Genomic DNA, 20,526 nt, shown 5'->3' on the forward strand with positions numbered 1-20,526 from the left:
TTTTAAATTTGAACTTTTTCTTTTTCGCAATTTTTCAGTGAATACTTTTTCAGAGAAAATTTAAGACACACTGAACTCAAAAACGGGAAGTCTACACGATTTCTTCAAGTCCTTCTTTTTTTAGCAACACAAGAAACTAACAAATAAGTACCACTTTGTTTCTCACCTTACAAAGTGCTAGAAGATAAAAGGATATATGAATTGTCAACGATCTTTCTCTTTTGTATGAAAAATTGTGAGAAAAACAGTAGAACGTACATTCTGCCCAGCCATGTGCACACTAAAGTTTTTATACCATAAATCGTGTGTCAACAGTACGACGCTTGTCATTGCCGTTCAGGGGCGAAACTTTATTTATTCATACGTTACTAGTTTAACAAAAATAACAGCAATAAATTACTTCAAGTTTCATGTTATTCGCGTTTTGGTTTGTTTTTTTTATTGCCGTTTTCTTGATGAAATGCTAACAAAAGCTTGGATGCGCTGAAAGGATCTTTAAATAAATATCATAACTTTCTCATCCACAGTTTTGTAAAGACAATAACTTTATACAATAATAATTAATGTCAAAAGATTCTATTAAATTACACATTGAAACCATAATGTTTTTACGCTGTTTAATAAGTGTACGTCATTAGAAGTTTGTTTTCAACATTGTCGACGGAAAGAGAGAGACAAAGAAGAGTCTAGAATGTAGCGCGATAATTAAACTGCTTGACGAATGGGATGAATGTATCACCCATTCCATGTATTTTGTGCAATATATCACCTCCTCCACTTCTTTAGGGCCTAATACAAAACTAAACGGAACACTAATAAACATAGTTCTCTTTGGCCAATTCTCCACATCTGTTTTTACCCTTATAAATCTTACTTTCAAATATTTTGTTCCAAGACTGTACTAAGTAAATGACATTAGAAGTAGTAGGGAGCCAATGTAAAGGCTGATTGATTATTCTGTTTAATTACTGGACCATTCATTAGGATATAAATTTTCTCACCGGATTTCCCAGCAAATTGCGTAAAATCTGAATAAGATGTAAACATTTTGCTAGACAAAAAAAGGATTTCCTTTGACATGAACCAGAAGCGTCATCAAAATGATCGTTCAACCTAAAAGGCCACCGTTTAAGTGGAAGATGAAGGCAAAGAAGAGGCTGAAACCTTGACAAGGAGGAGTTTCACTTAACAGGTTAACTGCCACGTCGAATCCAAACTGTCTATTCACAACCTCTTTATCATTAAATTTTGGGACACGCTTATCCCGCAATCTACTGCTACGTGAATTCCCTGAATGAATCGTAATATAGCATCTTTCACTTTTTAATGTTAAAAAGGAAGTTTCATTGATTAATAAAAACATTTTATAGTATTCAAAAAAAATTTTTATATTATTTTAAAGGCTATGGTGTAGGCTGTACTGCAGCCACCGGAAATGCGCGTATGTTCGCACATCTTCACATGCTGTTTTTCTAATACAAGAACTCGAAATATATGTTGCCGGTGAAATATCAATTTTGGGTATTTAACAAGATCCGTTGTTAAGTTCCTTTAGCTAGAAGTAGTGAAATTAAAAAATTGAATAAAAAGGTTACAGCAATCGTGTAGTGGGCGTGAACGGCCTCCAGGAGGCTGACCAGGACAGGACTACCTGCTTAAATCGTTGGAACTGTTCTCTAGCCTTCCTTCTGTGCTGCATTAGCAAAGAGATAATGAATAATCATTTGACTAGACGACATTTCTACGACAGTGTTCACAGAATACAAGTAAATTCTGGTAGTACTCTGATAAGGGCTATTACTTAAGGATAACAACACCTCCTCCAAGAGCAGTAAAAGGAAGATGGCCACTCTGAGGCAGGAATTTCCATCAAATTCACTCCAGGACGCTAGATTTAAGTCTAAATTTTATGAAAATGTTAAAGAGAGCTGAACCATGTGGTCGGTCTTATCTTTTAATGTTATACATAAAGGATAATATGTAGACGGCCGTAGAGCAAACATGGTCAAAGTTTATGGTACTGTTCTGCTCATGTTAAACAACGCGTCGTAGTGTTGTCCATCGCTTGTAATAGTTTTCTTAATTATGCCCTAAGGATGCTTCCAACATAAGTCACTTTCCCTAAACTACTTATTAGGTATACAAAGATGTCTAACCTTAAACCTTAATCCATAATTAAAGGGCCTTTCTTTATCTTGGAAAGGATTAAAGTAAAAGTAAAGTAGACTGTCTACTTTTTCTGACGGACTTTACATCCAACTACCAAATTAAGTGACTTGGACGGAAGCGACTAACAAAAATACTTAAATGTAAATTTCTCATATTAACCATTAAATAAAATACAAGACCTAGACCGGGGGAATCGAATCCACTAACCAACTATACATCTTAGCTTTGCGGGTCTAGCCTATAACCGCCTAACATACTTTACTATAAATTTCTCATATTAACCATTAAATAAAATACAAGACCTAGTCCAAAGGAATCGAACCTATTCCTTTACGATACCTAAGCTAATTACGATACTATTATTTCACAGGAAAGACTGAGAAAAATTAATTTAAATTAAATGAAATCCCACCTTATTCGAAACATTGATCTGTGCAATAGAATGGAGCAACACAGACTTCAATCAAGTAACTGACAGCAACCAATCAAAAGCTCCCATAGATTTTAGCAAAAGTTGCAAAGTAATGTAATGGTCTTTTAAAGTTAAGGTTTTTGTCATTTTGAATCCTTATTTCTGGAAGTCCGAGAGGAATTAGATCCACAAAATGGGTCATTTTAATAATGGTTACAAGTCTTCGTGAATGTAATCAAAATCATTAACTACATCATTAATTTATGAAAACGAAAGACTGAAAGTGAACAGACTTTTTTGTCGTGTATTATTTCATTGAATACATTTAAATTTTCATATCTATTTAATGAGATTTCAATCTTTAAAAAAAAATAAATAAAAAATAAGAAACTAGCACGTTGAGGTTTCACTTGTAAGTTTGTCGCTCCAAAAAAGGAAAAGAAAAAATTATAATACCAACATCCTCATTAAAATTAATAATCTTCATGAGATGAAAAGGGGTAACCCGGAGATGAAGGAACTCTACTCTGGAAGTAATTAAAAACTTTTTTTTTATTTAAGTAGCAGCGGCTCTGCAAGAACGCCCAGGAGGTAATTGCTAATGGGATGAGAGTGCTATAACTTAGTTTTGAGGTTACAGCATCTGTCTCAATGAAGCTGAACTCACGACAACTTCTTAATTTTCAAGACAAATAAGAAAGCTTTTCTTCTTTAGCTCGTATATTTTAGTAATGATACTTTAATTATAGTGAGAGGGGGGAAATGCTCAAAAGCATGAGCATATCTTTGGGTAACATAAACATAAAATATGCAATGCTTTCAAGTAGTGCACATTTGCACTCTGAAAATGGCATAAGATAAACATGAAGCGTGTATCCTTTAGATTTCTGTTGAATGAGTTAGCAAGGTTGTCGGGAATATTGGATAAATTATTTTAAAATAATGACGTACTACACTGTTGGATCTGCCGTGTATATTGACGAACTAAATGTGATGGAGGTCGCAAGCTAGCTGGGCCAAAGATCGTTTGTAGAAACTCTTTGTAAGCTACTACATTACTTCTTCAGAGTGTAGATAGAATGTAGATGCTTGTAAAAACTTGCGAACTGATTTTTTCAATTGGATGAAAACATTTGTGGCTATGATTTTGGTGAATGTCGAGGTGCGGTCTTAAATAAAAACAACTTTTTTGTTTTATACCAACGTTTCGGTAATTATTACTACCTTCTTCAGGGTCTGTACAAAAGGAATATTACACTAATATATATAAAATTGAACAAAAACAAAAATCAAAAAATACATAAATAAAATTATTTTTAAAACATAAAATTAAATAGATAAATATAATAAATATAATTTGGGAAGACTTACATTATAAAAAAGTTTGTAAAGTTGACTGTATAGCTACGAATATATCATCATAACTGTTAAGGATTTACGGAAAAGTGGGTTTATATAGAGGTAAGGGAGGGGTGAAAACAATAGGGCTGGAAAAACCTAAGGTATGCGGTGAGTAATTTGTTAAGTTAATGTTTGAAGAATGTTATTATAAAAATTTGAAAGATTGTTGGTGTCTGTTCTAAAGTTGATGGATTTTTGTTGTTTTTTAATGTGTATCATTTCTAATATGTTTCGTTTACTTCTGTTGGTGTTGGTTGCAAGTATGGAAGTGTTGTCAAAGTCAAATTCGTGTTTGTGGCTATCTCAAATACTCTGAAAGTGTCACTATTATGTCTCTTTTTCTAGCTGGCGTGGCCATTCTTTTCATTGGTCTAGGAGGTAAGGTGTCGAAGAGTGGAGAGGAGCAGGTTATGGAAGGAAGATAACACGCTGTGGAGGGATCAAAGAGGTTAAGACGGATCAAAACAATATACGATTCAAACTTCTACTTAGTGCGAAACCGTGTTTCAGGTGGAGATATTACAGGAGGGTTCCCGCAATTTAGCTAGTTATCGTGTTAGAGCGAAACCGTTTAGTAAGATACCGTGTTATAGGAGGGTAACCTGTATCTTCTCTAATATAACACTTTAAACGATAATATTTCATCCAATTGTAAAGACCAAAGTTCCCTATAGTTGTACGAAATTGCATGGATTTCTCAATTGTAGAAAACAAGATATTGATACGCAAAGTATGTGAAACCGTGTTGTAAGATGCCGTGTTTTAGATGGATAGCCTGTATATTCTTGCAAAATCCGTTCCTAATTAATCTGAGGGCTATTCATTCGAAGCAATGTGCTTTAGGAAAACCGTAGGTCTTGCACAAGGGAAAAGATATCTAAGAGTTCAGCCAATAGCGTATACGTCTGCGGTTGCGTCGAGTCTAATCTAATTCAGAACTTGATTTTACTATTATTATTAATATTATTATTATTATTATAACTCACTGGAATACAAGCAGAATATGATGCAAAGTGTAATAAAATCTTTTGAAATTTCCACCCTAAGCAGGTAATTCCTACTTATTTTAATTTGTATTAGCAAACAGAAGATTATGCAGACCTGAGAAGATCTCGGAGCCAGCGGCGTTTTAATCTCCTGGGGGTATTGTTGGGGATCTTCTTTGGTGAGAGTGGACAATCTTTGTCTTTAAATATTTGTTAAGATGAGCAGAGTGCAGTCGAGGAATGTTTTGTTGCAAGATTTTATTGGATAATGAACAAAGGAGTGCAGGGTTAGATGTGAGACATAGTAGGGAGCATTGGGTATTACTGGAACAACTGAATACGGTTGAAATTGGTACCCCAGAACTCGCATCCGTATGACCATAGTGTTTGAATAACTTTTGTGTATTTAAGTTTTTAGTCCCCACACTAGACTTAAAAGAACAGAACTAAACAGACGCTATTGACTACGTAAAAGACTCTTAGACGATAGATCAAAACTCTCTCTGGACCACAAAAGACTGATTTATACTTCTATTTTGAAACCCACCTGGGCGTATGGAATAGAGCTGTGGGGTTCAACCAAACGTTCCAATCTCCAAAGGATTCAATCTCTTCAATCTAAAATACTTCGAACTATTGTAAACGCTCCATTTTATGTCTCCAACCTGAACTATACACACTGACCTTAACATTCCTTTTGTCACCGAAGTTGCTAAAACACTATACAGAAAACTCCACTTCAGCCTGCAATCTCATATAAATCCTCTAGCTCACAAAATCTTTCTTCTAGAACTCTTCCTGATCACTGGGATAAGACGTCTAAAAAGAAGTGGCCTCGTGATCTCCTCTCCAGTGAAGAGAGTGACTAACCATCTAATGTTTTGGAGTGTTACCACTGGGTAACTTCTCCACTCGTTACATACCATTTGTTACTCGGGTATCACTGTTTCTTATAGCGCTAACGCGCTGATTGCAGCATAAATAAACGCCAAAAAAAAAAGAAACGTTTTTAGTTTTGTCAAGAATTTAGAAAGACGGACAAATAAAATCTAGAGAGGTAGGTCCTATTTCATGGGTCGTGTCTAGGTGTGTATCCAGGTGAGTCTAGGTAGACAGTGCATTCTATCAACAGTGCAATTAAGGTCCAATCAAGGAGAAATATAATTTTCATTTTCTGCAACCAATTAAAATTCTCGCTCCACGATCTACAAAATGAAAATGTGCCTATTTTTATTTTAATAAAACTATTTTCGAGAACATTTTCCTGCTTCAACAAGGTGGGGGAACTTCTTTCTTAAGTAGCCATAAAATATTTAGATTCTTAAAACTATTTACAGTCTATTGGACAATCAAGAGCGACGAGAAGTGGTAAACTGAAATAAGCTTTTACAAGATCACATCTTTCGAATGACGACAAGTGGTAACCAAAATGTTCGCACAAGAAAAAAAAAGAAGAAGAAAATCAGAGAATAGGAGAGAGAGAGAGAGAGAGAGAGAAATACGTTTATTAATGTCCTGGGACATTAGTCCCTTAAGGACAACAAAAAGTATATACATAAATTTAATAAACTAAAATTTCTCTTCTGAGTTGCTGCCAAATTAATATTTACAATATATACAGAGTAAAACAAAAAGATAAAAAATAAAACTAAAATTCCATTTCCGTTTTAAATATATACACAAATAAATACATAAATAAAAATGTTAACTTAAAAGAAAAGAATAGGTCTACTGCTTACAATATAATAATTATATAATGATAATAGTAACATTAATAACAATCATATCAATAATAATAGTAATAGTGATAGTGATAATAAGTAGAGGAAAACATGACAAAATAAAGATAATAATTGGAACAAAGAAGTAATAATAGTAATGATAATAATAACTTTAATAATAAATCACTGATTTAGATAACTTTTGATAAGATGTTCGTATAAATGAGGTTTAAACGTATTGACAGACTTTGCACGCAAACCAATCGGAAGTGAGTTCCATAACCTGCAAGCTTTTAAATAAAAAGAATTTTGATAGGTTGCAGTCCTAGGTGTGGGCGTGTACAACTTTGTATCCACTTGTCGAGTGGTCCTCAAGTGTAACTGTTCTTTGCTACTAAATAGTGAATACAGATAATCTGGTGCTCTATTTTTGAACAGAAAATAAATAAAGGCACCTAAAAAATATTGCCTTCTGTATTCAACATTTAGCCAGTTCAGACGATGGTAATAAGGAGTAATATGTTCATCTCTCCTGACATCAAAAATGAAACGAACACCCGAGTTTAGAGCTCTTTGTATCCTTGTATTCAGTTCTGAAGTCAGGTCCAAATAAACAAGACAGCAATAATCTACATGCGGGAGGATGAGTGTTTGAACCAACTGCTTTCTTAGTGACACAGGCAAGATTTCTTTATGGTACTTCAGTTGATACAGAGCTTTGTTCATTCTATTGACAACATCACCCACATGATTATGCCAAGTTAAGGTGCTATTGAAGGTAACTCCCAAAAACTTAGTAGAATCCACATAAGGTAGATCAATGTTACCAATTTTTATCCTAGAAATATTGTTAAAATCGATGCCATTAACAAATCTAGAGCTACCAACCACCATCGCCTTCATTTTACCGGCATTAAAAGATAAATTTTTATCTTTTGCCCAAGTAAAAACAGAAGCGACGTCATCATTTACACATCTGATTCCATTCTCCAATTGATCAAAAGGAATATGAAAATAGAGAATTAAATCATCAGCGTAAATGAGATGCAAACAGTTTGAGATAACTCTAGAAATATCACTAACATAGATAGAGAACAATAACGGACCCAAAACAGAGCCCTGCGGCACACCAGAAGCAACATTTTCCCATCTTGAGCGAGCACCATTCATTCCAACGACACATTGTCGCCGAGACGAAAGGTAAGACTCAACCCATTTGAGAGCACTGCAAGAAAAATTCAAGCTTTTAAGAACAAAGAGGAGTTCAGAGTGACAGACAGAATCAAAGGCCTTAGAAAAGTCAAAGAAAACCAAAACAGTAACCATTCGTTTGTCAATTGCAAGGCGAATGTCATCAGTTAGTTTTATTAAAGCAGTCTGAGTACTGTAGTTGTTCCGATATCCTGATTGATAAGGATCTAATAAATTGTAAGTTTTAAGATAGTTAGAAATCTGATTGGAAACTATTCTTTCTAAAGGCTTGGATGTAACGCACAGGATGGAAATTGGACGATAATCATCTAGAGAGGAAGGTAATTTAATTTTGGGAATAGGGCGGATAAGAGATAGTTTCCATAAAGAAGGAAAAACTGAATTGGTTAGGGAATAGTTATATATATCAAGAAGAGAAGGGATTATAACAGGAACGGACTTCTTTAGGAAATTAATTGGGATATCATCAACCCCCACAGCCCCAGATCTACTTTTAAATAAATTATCTAATAGTACGTCCAAAGTAATATGTTGAAAATAAAATTTGTCGTCGCCAGTTACCTCAGTCAGTATTCTAGAGGGAGAGGGAATAGGAGAGACAGTCTGTTTATTGAAGAAAGAGGAGAAGTGAGCATTGATGTCGTCAAGAGTGAACGAAATAGAGCTGGAGAGATTTCTAGACTTTACCAGGCCTAATTTCTTTAATTCACTCCACATCACTCTAGAGTCCCTAAGAGAGAGAGAGAGAGAGATAAAAACGGAAACAACCTCAGAAAAGAACCAATTTGGAGTACAGAATTCTGCTCACGTTCACAGTAAATGGCCCGCAACTATTAAACTTAGATTTCCGGTATAGAATTGATTTCTTGAAAGATGCCAATGGAATCTTTTATCAAGTTAGTGAACGCTACAGAAAGCATTGTGTAACAACAAACTAAAGTCTCCTAGACTTCACCACCAATAGCCTTGGTATCTAAAACGAAATGACTCAATCATTGTTCATCTCTCGGACTACATTAATGTTCTAATTTTGACATTTCCGTCATTTGTCAATGCTATTATCTAGGTCTTTAACTAGTAACTAGGCCAGTCTTGTAATAGATAACTTCCATTATCTAGCAGCTGAACAACCATTTATCATTAAAACTGAACTCATTTTAAAATAAAATGTTGATTTTTATATTAGATTTCCGATTTAGTCTGCCTTCTCAGCTTAGGATATTAATAAATGGGTTCGAAACTAGCTGCTGGCCTTTAGATTTTCTCTTACTAGGAGTTTCATTGCAGCTCACTTATGGATAGTTATATAATCCCCAAAATTTTAGCCAAAAACGTGAGATACATATTATAGGTACAGATAACTTTGCACCACGAAAGCCAAGTTGTTAGAGACGAGGCCCGCCAGCTAAGATGTATTGTTGGTTAGTGGATTCGATTTCCGGTCTACGTCTTGTATTCTATTTAATGGTTAATATGAGAAATTTAAAGTAAAGTATGTTAGGCGGTTATAGGCTAGACCCGCAAAGCTAAGATGTATTGTTGGTTAGTAGATTCGATTCCCGGTCTACGTCTTGTATTCTATTTAATTGTTAATATGAGAAATTTATAGTAAAGTATGTTAGGCGGTTATAGGCTAGAACCGCAAAGCTAAGATGTATTGTTGGTTAGTGGATTCGATTTCTCGGTCTAGGTCTTGCATTTTATGTAATGGTTAGTATGAGAAAATAGTAAAGTATGTTAGGTGGTTATAGGCTAGACCCGCAAAGCTAAGATGTATCGTTGGTTAGTGGATTCGATTTCTCGGTCTAGTTCTTGCATTTTATGTAATGGTTAATATGAGAAATTTATAGTAAAGTATGTTAGGTGGTTATAGGCTAGACCCGCAAAGCTAAGATATATTGTTGGTTTAGTGGATTCGATTCCACTAGGGGCAGAGAAATGAATAAGAACGAAGAAAAACCCCTGGAAATCTATTTTCCAGCATATTTTCTCAAATTTAGAATTTCAACATGTTTTTAATGTTCCTTAATATTGCTATTACAGAGGGTTGGACAGTACTTTGTTCAGAAACGGCACTTCTGAGTGTGTTCAAGATCATACTTCGCAGAGAGACTAACATACACAATCAAAAAATTACTAAGAAATGACGAATAAAAATATGCAATGTGAACGAATGCAATTACTTTGCAATCGTAGCTTTTGTGACTTAAGTGTTGCAAACGTTTACACCAAATAAGAACAAGAAATTCACTTGTAGCTCCAGTTCGTTTGGTGTGAACATAGTTTAACAAAAGCAATGCTCGTCCACAACGAGCCAGAACTTATCACAGCTTTTAGAAGCAGAACAAGTAGTAATTTTGCCAGCTTTTTCTTTCAATTTAAACCCAATAGAATCTTTTGGGATAGGTTATAGGTAAACGCCTAACAACATCAGTATTCCCCTTAAACAGTAAACAACTTAGAAGGAGCTGCATCGTCACGTTCAGCTAAACTGGGATGAGATAACACAAAGAGCACATTGTCCACTACATTCATACCATCTCCCGCCAAGTTAAATGACGTATTGATAAGCATAGTGACACAATACTTTATCAAATCTTGAAATTCCTTATCATTCATTAAGAGCTTTTATTATGGTTAATGTAAGCAAATCAGGAATCGGTTGATGCAATCTTTTTATTTGCTCTTAAAAAACTAAATTTATCCATGAAACGCGGAGTTGAAGATATAAAATGGTTCTTTAAAAATAACAACTAATTGCAAGTTATCAAGTGACGTAACAGGAAACCCAAAAGTAATATAACGGAAAAGCCATAGTATAGGAGTTATTTGGTCAGTAAGCAATCCATCTCAATCCATTTAACTCAACGTTTCCAGCAGTTCCAGGAGCAAAAGTACTGTGTGTGTGTGTGTGTGAGACTCTGGAGGTAGATCTTTGACTAACTATAAAACCATCAATCTGGAACAGTTTGTCTACTGGGTTGCACGCCCTGAGATAAATTTCAGGAAATATTTAACTGCTATTTATGATAATAGCACATCTGCATGGACAGGGAGATTGAAAACATTTTTTGGATGAAACTGAATAATAATAATGATGCTTAATTGACAGTAGAGGGAAGCCTAACCCCACTTCTCCCATAGAACTTTTTTTTTTTTGTTACTAATAATTGCAGTTATTCGTTATTTTAAATTTTAATCGATATTTATTTAAATTTATGATCAATTTAAATGATTGGAAGAGAGGCATAATTTTTCCTGAATTTACGAAACCAAACTATGCTGAAAATGCAAGACAATTTTTATCGATACCAATAAATCATTGAGAGCTTTTCAATTGTTCATCTCTAATATTAAAATGGCATTTTCAAATTTATTATTTAATCGAGAAAATCCGCAATACTGGTAATTATTTAGCCCAGTATAATTTAGGGAATTTTAATTGCTATTCATAAATGCAAATCAATGACTTAAATTAGAAATATTTCTGAAAACTATGTAAAGATTGAGCACAGAGCGCATTCTATTGGATACTGTTGGAACTATCCGGAACCATGGCTGATTCCTAGCGCTCTGGAAGGTGGCGTCAAGCGACAACTGAATTTACTGCTAGGAATTATTTTACAAATTAAATATTTGTTTTACTTTTTACAATAATTACAAACAAAGCTAAGGCTCTTACTTATGTATTACTGTTTTATTTATCGAATATATAAAAACTGGTTTAAATGTATGGAAATAAAAGATTGGAAGGCTTTTCAGCAGAGAAGTTTTAAGAAGACAAATGATTACTCTTTAGAATAATTTTTCGAGGAGATAGTTCGATTTTAATGAGCTTTAAATAGTCAACAGCAAGCCTGAGGATTTTTTTTTTTGGGGGGGGGAGCTCCTTAATACTATTGCTGCGGATCAGGCTTCAGGCGTGGTGAGATTGTAAATAACTGCAAAGTAGTTTAGAAGAAAGAACGTAGAAATAATTTTTATGCTATTAAACGTGTGATTAAGATGTTTGCTTCTGTTTTTATTGCAAAAGAAGATAAGTACTAGAATACTGATAGCAACAGTTTTAATTGATGTTAAAGATGTCCAAAGATTACACGACCTATCATCAAAAAATAACTTTAGAGTGCAGGATAAAAAAATTGTTTTTTTGAGGCCTTCCTCAAAAAATCACGAAGCTCTTTGTCTGGTCAGTAGCCTGTCGTCGTCACATCTCAGGGACAGTAAGGGTTAAAAGTTAAAAGCAGTTAAAATAAAATAAAGTAATCAACCCATCATTAAATGTCCCAGGAAATAACATTAACAAAAACAAAAATAAAACACTGTAGATATAAAAGGTTGGCTCACCTGGTTCGGGGTTTATACGCTTCCGGATGAAACCAAGAAATCTTGTAGCTAATGACGTTCTTGCCTTGCGCGAGACTCTTCTTCCTTCTTCGGCCGAGCCGGGCGTCTGAGACCCACTTCCTTGTGTACTCTGAGCACCGGCCGGCTGGTTTTGTTGTTGTTTGGATCTGCGACCCTCTCGACCGTAATTCTGGTGCGCCACGACACTGTACATTTTCCAACCCCATCCGCACTCACTAGAAACAAAAGGAAACTATGTAAAATTAAGGGGTTGTGTCTTTTCTTTGGTTAAATAGCATAAATTTAAGGTAAAGAGGAGTTTTAATGGGAACTCTTAATTAACATAAGTAATAAAACTTAGATGAAAAGCAGGTGCATAAGATCTACAGGAAAGAGAACTTCAAGAAATAGTCTTAATAAAGTGTACATGAAGAGGAAATGGTGTGAAGCTAAATCTCCTAAAAGATTAATTGCGGCCCCCTGAGATGTTCAGTAATAATAATAATAAGAATACTTTAATTATAAGATAAATAAAACGAGATATATAAATAAGTATTTTTACGGCATGGATAAATCCGTCTGCCGGAAGTAGACATGCGCATACCATAAAAATGAAAACAAAAACAAAATGTACAGACAAACTGGTGCAAAAAATAAAATACAATTCTTTGAATTTAAATGAATTAAATACTGCTTTCGCTCGAGGGAGGTAGCAATAGTGTCTACAACGCGAAGCACCTGGTGAGAAGTTGAGTGATGTCTCCGAAATCCGAATTGATGATCCGGAATCATATTTTGTTCTGACTCTAAAGGATAAAGTCTTTTAAGAAGTAGCTTTTCGAGGATTTTGGAAAGAAGTGGTAGTAAGCAGATCGGTCGGTAGGAAGTAATACTAGTGATGGGTTTCGTCGGTTTTGGTATCATTTTGATGATTGAGAATTTCCAAAGAGTTGGAAAGTGCGTCGTTCTGAGGACAGAGTTGTAAAGCAATGTGAGGAATAGTATGGCTTTTTTTGAAAGTTCGTTTAAGATGGTTGAGGTTATGAGATCGTAGCCAGGTGATTTTTTAGGTAGTCGGCGAATTTCGTTCATTACGTCTGCAGGAGTAAAGGGTTTTGGTGGTAGGCTGAGTTGGAGGGGGATGTCCAGTCTGTTGTTAACGTCTGCGGCATGTCGCTGGTCTAGTATGTCGATATGTGGCGAGAATATATTTGTAAGGTGGGTTGCAAATAAGTTGGTTTTCTCTTCATCGGACTTGGTCCAAGAGCCATTATCCTGGCGAAGTGGAGATGATATTTGCTTATACTTCAATATTCTTCTAGTAACAGTCCATAGAAATTTATTTTCAGTTGTTAGTTGTTCAGTGAAGTCTGCGTACCTGTCTTTGTAATATTTCTGTAACTCTAGTTTTAGTTGTCTGGTTAGTCTGTTCAAAGTTCGTTTGTTTGATGGGTACCTTTGATTTTGCCATTGGTTTCTAGCTCGTCTTTTGGCTGTGATTAGCGTGCGGATGTGAAGTGGTAGATTGTGGGTTGGTAGAGTAGTTGTAGAAGGTCGTATGTAGATTGTAGAATTCCAAATGCTCTGCTGTATTGCCACTGAGAAGTCGTTTACTTTGTCGTCCAGTTGTTGTGGTGTTTTCAGTGAAGTATGTAAGTCAAGTTTTTCTTCTAAGTTGGAACGAAAGAGGGCCCAGTCAATTGGTCCGTTAATCAGAGTGGGTCTACGTGGAATGGGTATAGGTCGCACGTCTAGAGTAAGTAAGACAGGACTATGGTCAGATGAGAGATCGTTAATTCCTTGTATTTCTGTGTGGATGTTTGTGAGTGAGGAACAGACAAAAAAGTCAAGCAGGTCAGGAAGTTTTCTGAGAGATGTTGGCTAGTAAGTCGGTTGGTTAGGTGAAAGAGTACTGAGTCAATTGGAAGATATAGTATTAGAGAGCGTCATACCTCGAGGATTTCTCACTCTACTTCCCCATTTAAATGCATTAAATAGAAGAAAAATTTAAACAAGCTATTAAGCGAAAAGAAAAAGAAATAAAAGAAAAGAAAAATAGAAAAGAAAATACCTAAATGAAGAAGAACCAGACAAAAAAGCTACAGCTAAAAGCAGAATGAAAAAAAATTAATTTGTTAATGACTGAAGAGTTGTACAAATTAATGGCGGTATTGCCATGCATGACGAGCAAAAGATATAAGGAGATAAAAATAATACTGAGAACTGGATAAGAAGCGGCGACCAAGCCAAAGGAGACGTATCTCGCATAGAATGAAACATTCAGCCACAAAGTGGAAAATATCCTCCTTGGGCTCCAGAGATGCACAATGAACAGATATCTGTATCTCTATCATACCACGGCATGTAGTTCTGGTATAGCAGCTCTCCTTGCAACTTGAACAACCAGCGAAGCTCAATCAAACTTAACGTGTCAACTGCGCTACCATTAAAACTAAAGACCTAAACGGTACGATCGAGCTCTTTGTATAAAAGAAACCTGGCGGAAGACTGGACAGGTCTGCAAAGACTCCTTCCGGAGATTAGCACTAATTGCAGGTGGTAGCTTAGAGATTGTTCAGTTCATTGACTGTAGAGTGTAAAAGGAAATGTGGGCGCAATGATGAGATAGAGTTCCACTGGGTACTGGTTAAACCCAGATATCGCTGAAAGCCTTTTTTGTATTGTTAATGCGTAGAAAACGTAGATAAACGGAACTAAAGTAGAAGAAAGGAATCAAGATGAAATAAAAACAAGGAATGACACTACAATATAGCTCTGTGTGGGGCTAGAGAATGTGGATAACAGCCAAGTGGAAGTAGAATAATGGTAGCTGATAATTATTAAGCTAGAGTAGCTAATTTAGATTTAATTAGAAAGGCAGTAGGGCAGCTAAATGGAGTAAAGTAGAAGTACAGTTTAAAGAGTTTAATGGCTAACATTAACACCACCAAACTAAAGAGAGATAATCACAGATAATAAACTAGAAAACTAACAACAATTTAATAATAACAGAAAATTGTAAAAACCGTATTCATGCAGTAGAATGAACGAGTGTGTACTGTATGGTTCAGAGTGGTGTACTGTATGGTTCAGAGTGGTGTACTGTATGGTACAGAGTGGAGAACTGACATCTTTTATGGTTTATGGCGGTCGGCCAGCTGTAGCCTTTACCTTCACAGCCTTTTTCTACCCTACATTTTGAAGTTCTTAATCCCTTCTCCATGGCGTTACACCATTTCTTAAAAATTCTACGCTTAATTTTTATTGCGATTATTTATAGCCAGAATTGTGATAATTATGGCTCAATAGGTAATTATACGATCTGGTAGAAAATATTATGCACTTTATCTCAGTTTGTCTCACTTTTAATTATATGTTTCAACTAAAAGTTGTTGGCCTACAAATAAACATGCCAAGTTTGCAGGAAATCATTGGAGCCAATAAGCTGAAGAATCGATACCGTAAAATGGTACTTCCGGTGTAGTGATTTTGAAGCTAATTGCCGTGATCGACTGGGGAATCGAACTATACGTCAATTTTTCGTGTTCGATTAAAACTATCCACAAACTAACTGACGCACAAAAAAAATACAAAAAAAAGAAAGACCTCTCTGTAAGAACCACTTTAATTCTTGCATTAAATTTTCAAATATAAAAATAAGAACACAGTAATAAAGAAAAAGGAAGTCTCTATATTTTTAGGAATAATTCATATTTTTTTAGTTTGAACTGTAATAAAGAAATTCTGCTAAGGAGAAGGAGGTTAAGAAGTAGAAGGTTATGGTGCTCATGTTTATATGGTGAAGTTTCTTATCCGCACCTACAAACAAACCGACATAAGGCACAACCTCACTCACACATATATATATACAGGATATTATGAGAACGTGCTCAAGGAGTGAACTTAAAATAACCTTACATACATTTGTATGCTATAGAGTTATATGAAGTAAGGTATACTATCCCGCAGAGCGGCCAAGTAGAGCGGAAAAAAAGTCGCCTTAATCTTTAAACTTTGCTCCAATTTCATTGGTGGAATTCGAGCCAATTTGTTCCATTTTATTTTATTTATTTTTTTAAATTCATGAAATTTAATAATATTTAAATAAATTTAGTTGTTAAATTTTTTCCTTATACTAATTATCTCGCCTTTATTTTATTTATTTTATTGAATAGGGAATGTAGAGGGAAGACTACCAAATCCCTCCGTCCAAGAAGTGTTCTCAGTCAAATTGTTCTTCAAATTTTACGTCAATTAAAATTTTTATAGAAACGTAAGTACAATTAAATTCATAAAAGTTTAATGAATATTGATAGAAACATTTTTGAATCAATTAAAAAAACCATGAGTTAATTGAAGTTTGTGGAATCTTGATCGTAAGTTACAATCAAGTCTTCCGGTGGACACATACGTATCTAAATATTAAATTACGTATCTCGTCCATTTTCTCTTTCTAGGAGCTTCTTACAGCTCACTGTCCGATGATGAACAATATTGTCAGTAAAAAGAGAGACCGGACATTGCACTGGGCGCCAGTGACATAAATTACTGACGCGCCATAAATAAATGAGTAACAAAATTATGTAACGCGATGGTTCCATCTTCGATTTATTTTCTAATCCAGTATACACATGTACTCGTTTTATAAAAATCACTTTTTCAACCTCAAGGGACTCCGAAGATTGGAAAATGTGTTATCCTTATCTAGTAAGAATTACGTAAGACCATTAATTACTTAACTAATTTTTATCTTCTAATTTTTTTTGCTGCAGGCTCAGAAAACACATGCATCGCATGGGCCTGGCAGATGATAGCCTCTGTAGGTTCTGTACAGGAAGAGGAGGAAGGAAGTTGTGTCAGTGTGAGAGGCTCGTATGGCTAAGGATGTTACTTCTCGGGGAGGAAAAACCAAGGCCTGGTGAGCTTTATCCAGGATCAGCTCTCCAGCATCAAGAGTCTGATTAAAAGGACAGATCTGGAGGGTGAGCTTCTAGAGTGGTGGGGGAGCCACAATAGATCCAAAGGGGTCGCAGTGGCGTAGGCCTTGAGGCCGCCCTAGTCTAATCTTATCTCCTAATTTACTTTAATTATCGATGAAGATGGTAAGAAAAGGATATAAATGCTGGTGAAATAAAAAAAAATTCCTAATTTCAGGAACAACAGTAAATATAACAGTGGTTTTCCTGTAGATTAGTACAAAATATTTTATCCCCCACTACTTCGACCAATATAATAATAATAATAACAAAAAGATCTTGCTGTTGACATGCGAGGACGGGGTACCAAATGAAATAACTCTTGAGAATAGCGATTGGATGTTTTTACAACTGAAGCTGAGCAATCTGTTTCTGTACTCTGTTCAGATCGTTGGTGAATAGCTTTTTGCGTTTCATTGTTTCAACTCATATTGGACCACTCTTTTCAAAGGAATATTACTTCCTTCTGGAGGATATACAGCATCTGTGGGTTTTTTTTTTAGAAATGGTCTTTTTTAAAAATTGTTTTTGAGTTTGAGTTAAAAGAAATAGGTAGGGAAATTCCTAATTGGATTTCCTTTATCGTTGTTAATTGCCAGATCTTGAAACTGAACAGGAGGATTTAGTCCTAAAAGAATTGGAGGCTCCTCAGTTAATTGATGCAATCAATAGATAAAATTCAGATATTTAAATTTGGAAATTAAGATTTCATTTTCATTTCAGGAAACAATCGCAACACTGATGAAACATTTGTCATGAAGTCTGAAACAAAAAATGGTTTGTAAGTCTGTGCGTGGCAGAATCCGATCTCTATCTCTTCATGATCCTTACCCCACGTATTTTGGACCTAAGAGTAGGCCAACAGAGAGGGTGTGAGGATTTGCCCTTCAGCTAGAATCGAGTAACACACACTAATTCAGATGAGACATGGGCAAAGATGGTTATTCTCAGTACATCATTTCACTAGCCCATTCTAAGATGGCTGTCCTGAAGGATGATGAATGGGTGGAAAAATGAAGCCTCTGAGCTATCTCATTGGAGTGAATAGCCATTACTAGTAAAAGCGAGCTTTGGAAAAGCGTTCGTTAATATTGATGGTTGTGGAGGATATATCCTTTTCAGAGGAAAAAGATTAAATCCTACTGGAGGAATTGGAGGAGAAATCTAGTACCAGGAAATGATCTGCTTCAAACTATTGAGGCTGAGATTATTTTCCCAATGGGCTGTTGGCCCAGGGTTGAGGTGAAAATTGGGGCCAATTTTGGAATATCTTTGCAGGACTTTGCGGACACAAGAGAAATTCGCTCCCGACTACCAGCTCCTCTCTCTCTCCTATGCCTGGTGAACGTGGCGTAAAGAAAAAGTTTTCCCTGCTGCGTGGCGTGTAGATTTTTCTCACACAGCTTTCTAACTCAGGGTACAAATATCATAGCTGAGTCTAGAATGTGATGGCTCCTATAGTTTACTACATTAAAGTAAAGTAAAGTAATCGCCTATTACTTTACGTCCAACTGCCAAATTAGGTGTCGTAGACTGAGGCGACTAGCAAACATACTTATACTTTACTATAAATTACTTATATTAACCATTACCTACATAAAAATCCAAGGCCTAAGACCGTGAATCAAACCCAGTACCACAGTACATAAACATACTAGCTTTACAGGTCTCGCCTCTAACCGCTCGGCTACCGTGACGCCTGGCTCCTATAGTATCTTAGGATGATAGACGAAACCCCCAATATACGTTCTAACTGCCTATAAATACCACTAAGAAACAGATAGTCCCTTGGAAAGTAACCAGATGCTGGAGACAGATCATCTTTACCTAAAAACCCTCTTAAATCCTAAAGTTTTCTAAAAATAACTTGGAGAGAGTACAGAGTTTTGCCTACGAGGGTGGGTGGGGGGCAAAATTGATTTTGAAAATCACAATTAATATCTCTTTACACATGCAACACATTGCACAATTCGCTTAACAATATGGTAACCATCAAATCGATCTGGGTAACCGCCGTAATATTCTCCCAAGTTCTGCAGTTAAGATTAAAGGATATTACACTAATAACCGACTGTAGTTAGCTCTGTCACCGTACTGCAATAGTTATGCTAAATATATCTATTCTGCAAAGTGTAGTAATTGTTGCAAATTCAATACTAAATCGATATAATTTTATCCAATATTAGTATAATAGGGAGGGGCTACTAAAATACTAGAATTGCAACAAAATAAACTTGCAAGTAAAAACAAAAATATATATTGGCGTTCACTCACAAGACTTATACTTCCCAAAATTTATTTAAGAAAATGTATTTGAAACTCAAAATTTATTAATAAACCGAATAAATAAGTAGTCCATGCAATCCTTGTAATATTATTGATGGAAGAAAAATAACTATCTCAGATCTCCCAAACACACGGTTTTATAGTTTTCTAAACTAACTGATAGACGTAACTCACGTTTTTTACCACATTCAAATGAATCCTATTAGAGAACGTCTAGAAAATGATAGAAACCTCGAGATCCTGTTATTTTTTTATTATTTTATTCACTTGATAATTATATTTTGGGTGGAGGAACGGTTGATTACCAGATGGTGCCCAATCTGAGTACTCCATCTTCTACAAACTTACGTCAGCTAGCCATAAAATGGGGTAAACCTCCTTGTTTGATAATATCTTTTCCATTTTAGAAAGATAATGCTGCTTTAGCTGATGTAGAACATGTAAAAACCCACCCGAAACTCCAAAAAAACTTTTTATGCATGCCTGTTTATTGCCAGGAGTAAGCTTATTCAGCCCGACTGGGTTCCTCTACCTGTTTACAATGTGATGCCTAAATCCAGGAGCTTTTATGTCTCCTTTTCAGGCTTCATTTTCTTTAGGTAGGTACTTTTTTTTTCTTTTTTGGTTAATATATTTTTTCTTTGGTATCTTTGGTTTTCTTTTATTAGTAGATTTACCTTCAATTCTTCTCAACCTCAAAACTAATTTGAATTTCTAATTCTTTCCATTTTCTTGCGATGCGATCGCATTGTAGATACTATCGCTTCCACTTTTTTGATAGGATGAAGCAAGTCTTCAATTTGGTATGGCGTCTTGAGTTGCTGTCGATGCTGTGGAAAGTTCTGCTTTTAACCCACTATCTTATCTTTCAATCTTATCTCTCCGACCGTTACTTTCCCAGTAATGGTTGGATCTTCTCTGCCTCTCTCCTGTCCCCTCTACCTATGCAGACGAAATTACACCTTGGATCCCGATCCAGTTATTATCCTCAGCAATCTTCAGAACCATCTCACCCT

The 20,526-nt window shown here is 35.4% G+C and overlaps 1 protein-coding gene across 4 annotated transcripts in view; it reads right to left on the minus strand.

Moving 5' to 3' along the window:
- The window catches only part of LOC141461151 (A-type potassium channel modulatory protein KCNIP2-like), a 319,616-nt gene that overhangs the window by 200,789 nt on the left and 98,301 nt on the right, over positions 1–20,526 (minus strand). For all 4 annotated transcript variants that reach the window (XR_012462621.1, XR_012462620.1, XM_074141913.1 and 1 more), the window contains exon 3: positions 12,249–12,484. Coding sequence is in view for 2 of the 4 variants with exons in the window: in XM_074141913.1 (XP_073998014.1) it covers positions 12,249–12,462 (214 nt within the window). In the remaining 2 variants the exon portion in view is untranslated. The remainder of the gene's footprint in view (positions 1–12,248; positions 12,485–20,526) is intronic.

The sequence above is a fragment of the Rhodnius prolixus genome, unplaced genomic scaffold (genome assembly GCF_049639745.1).
Source record: "Rhodnius prolixus isolate KJV_2025 unplaced genomic scaffold, Rpr scaffold_6, whole genome shotgun sequence".
Lineage (NCBI taxonomy): Eukaryota > Metazoa > Arthropoda > Insecta > Hemiptera > Reduviidae > Rhodnius > Rhodnius prolixus.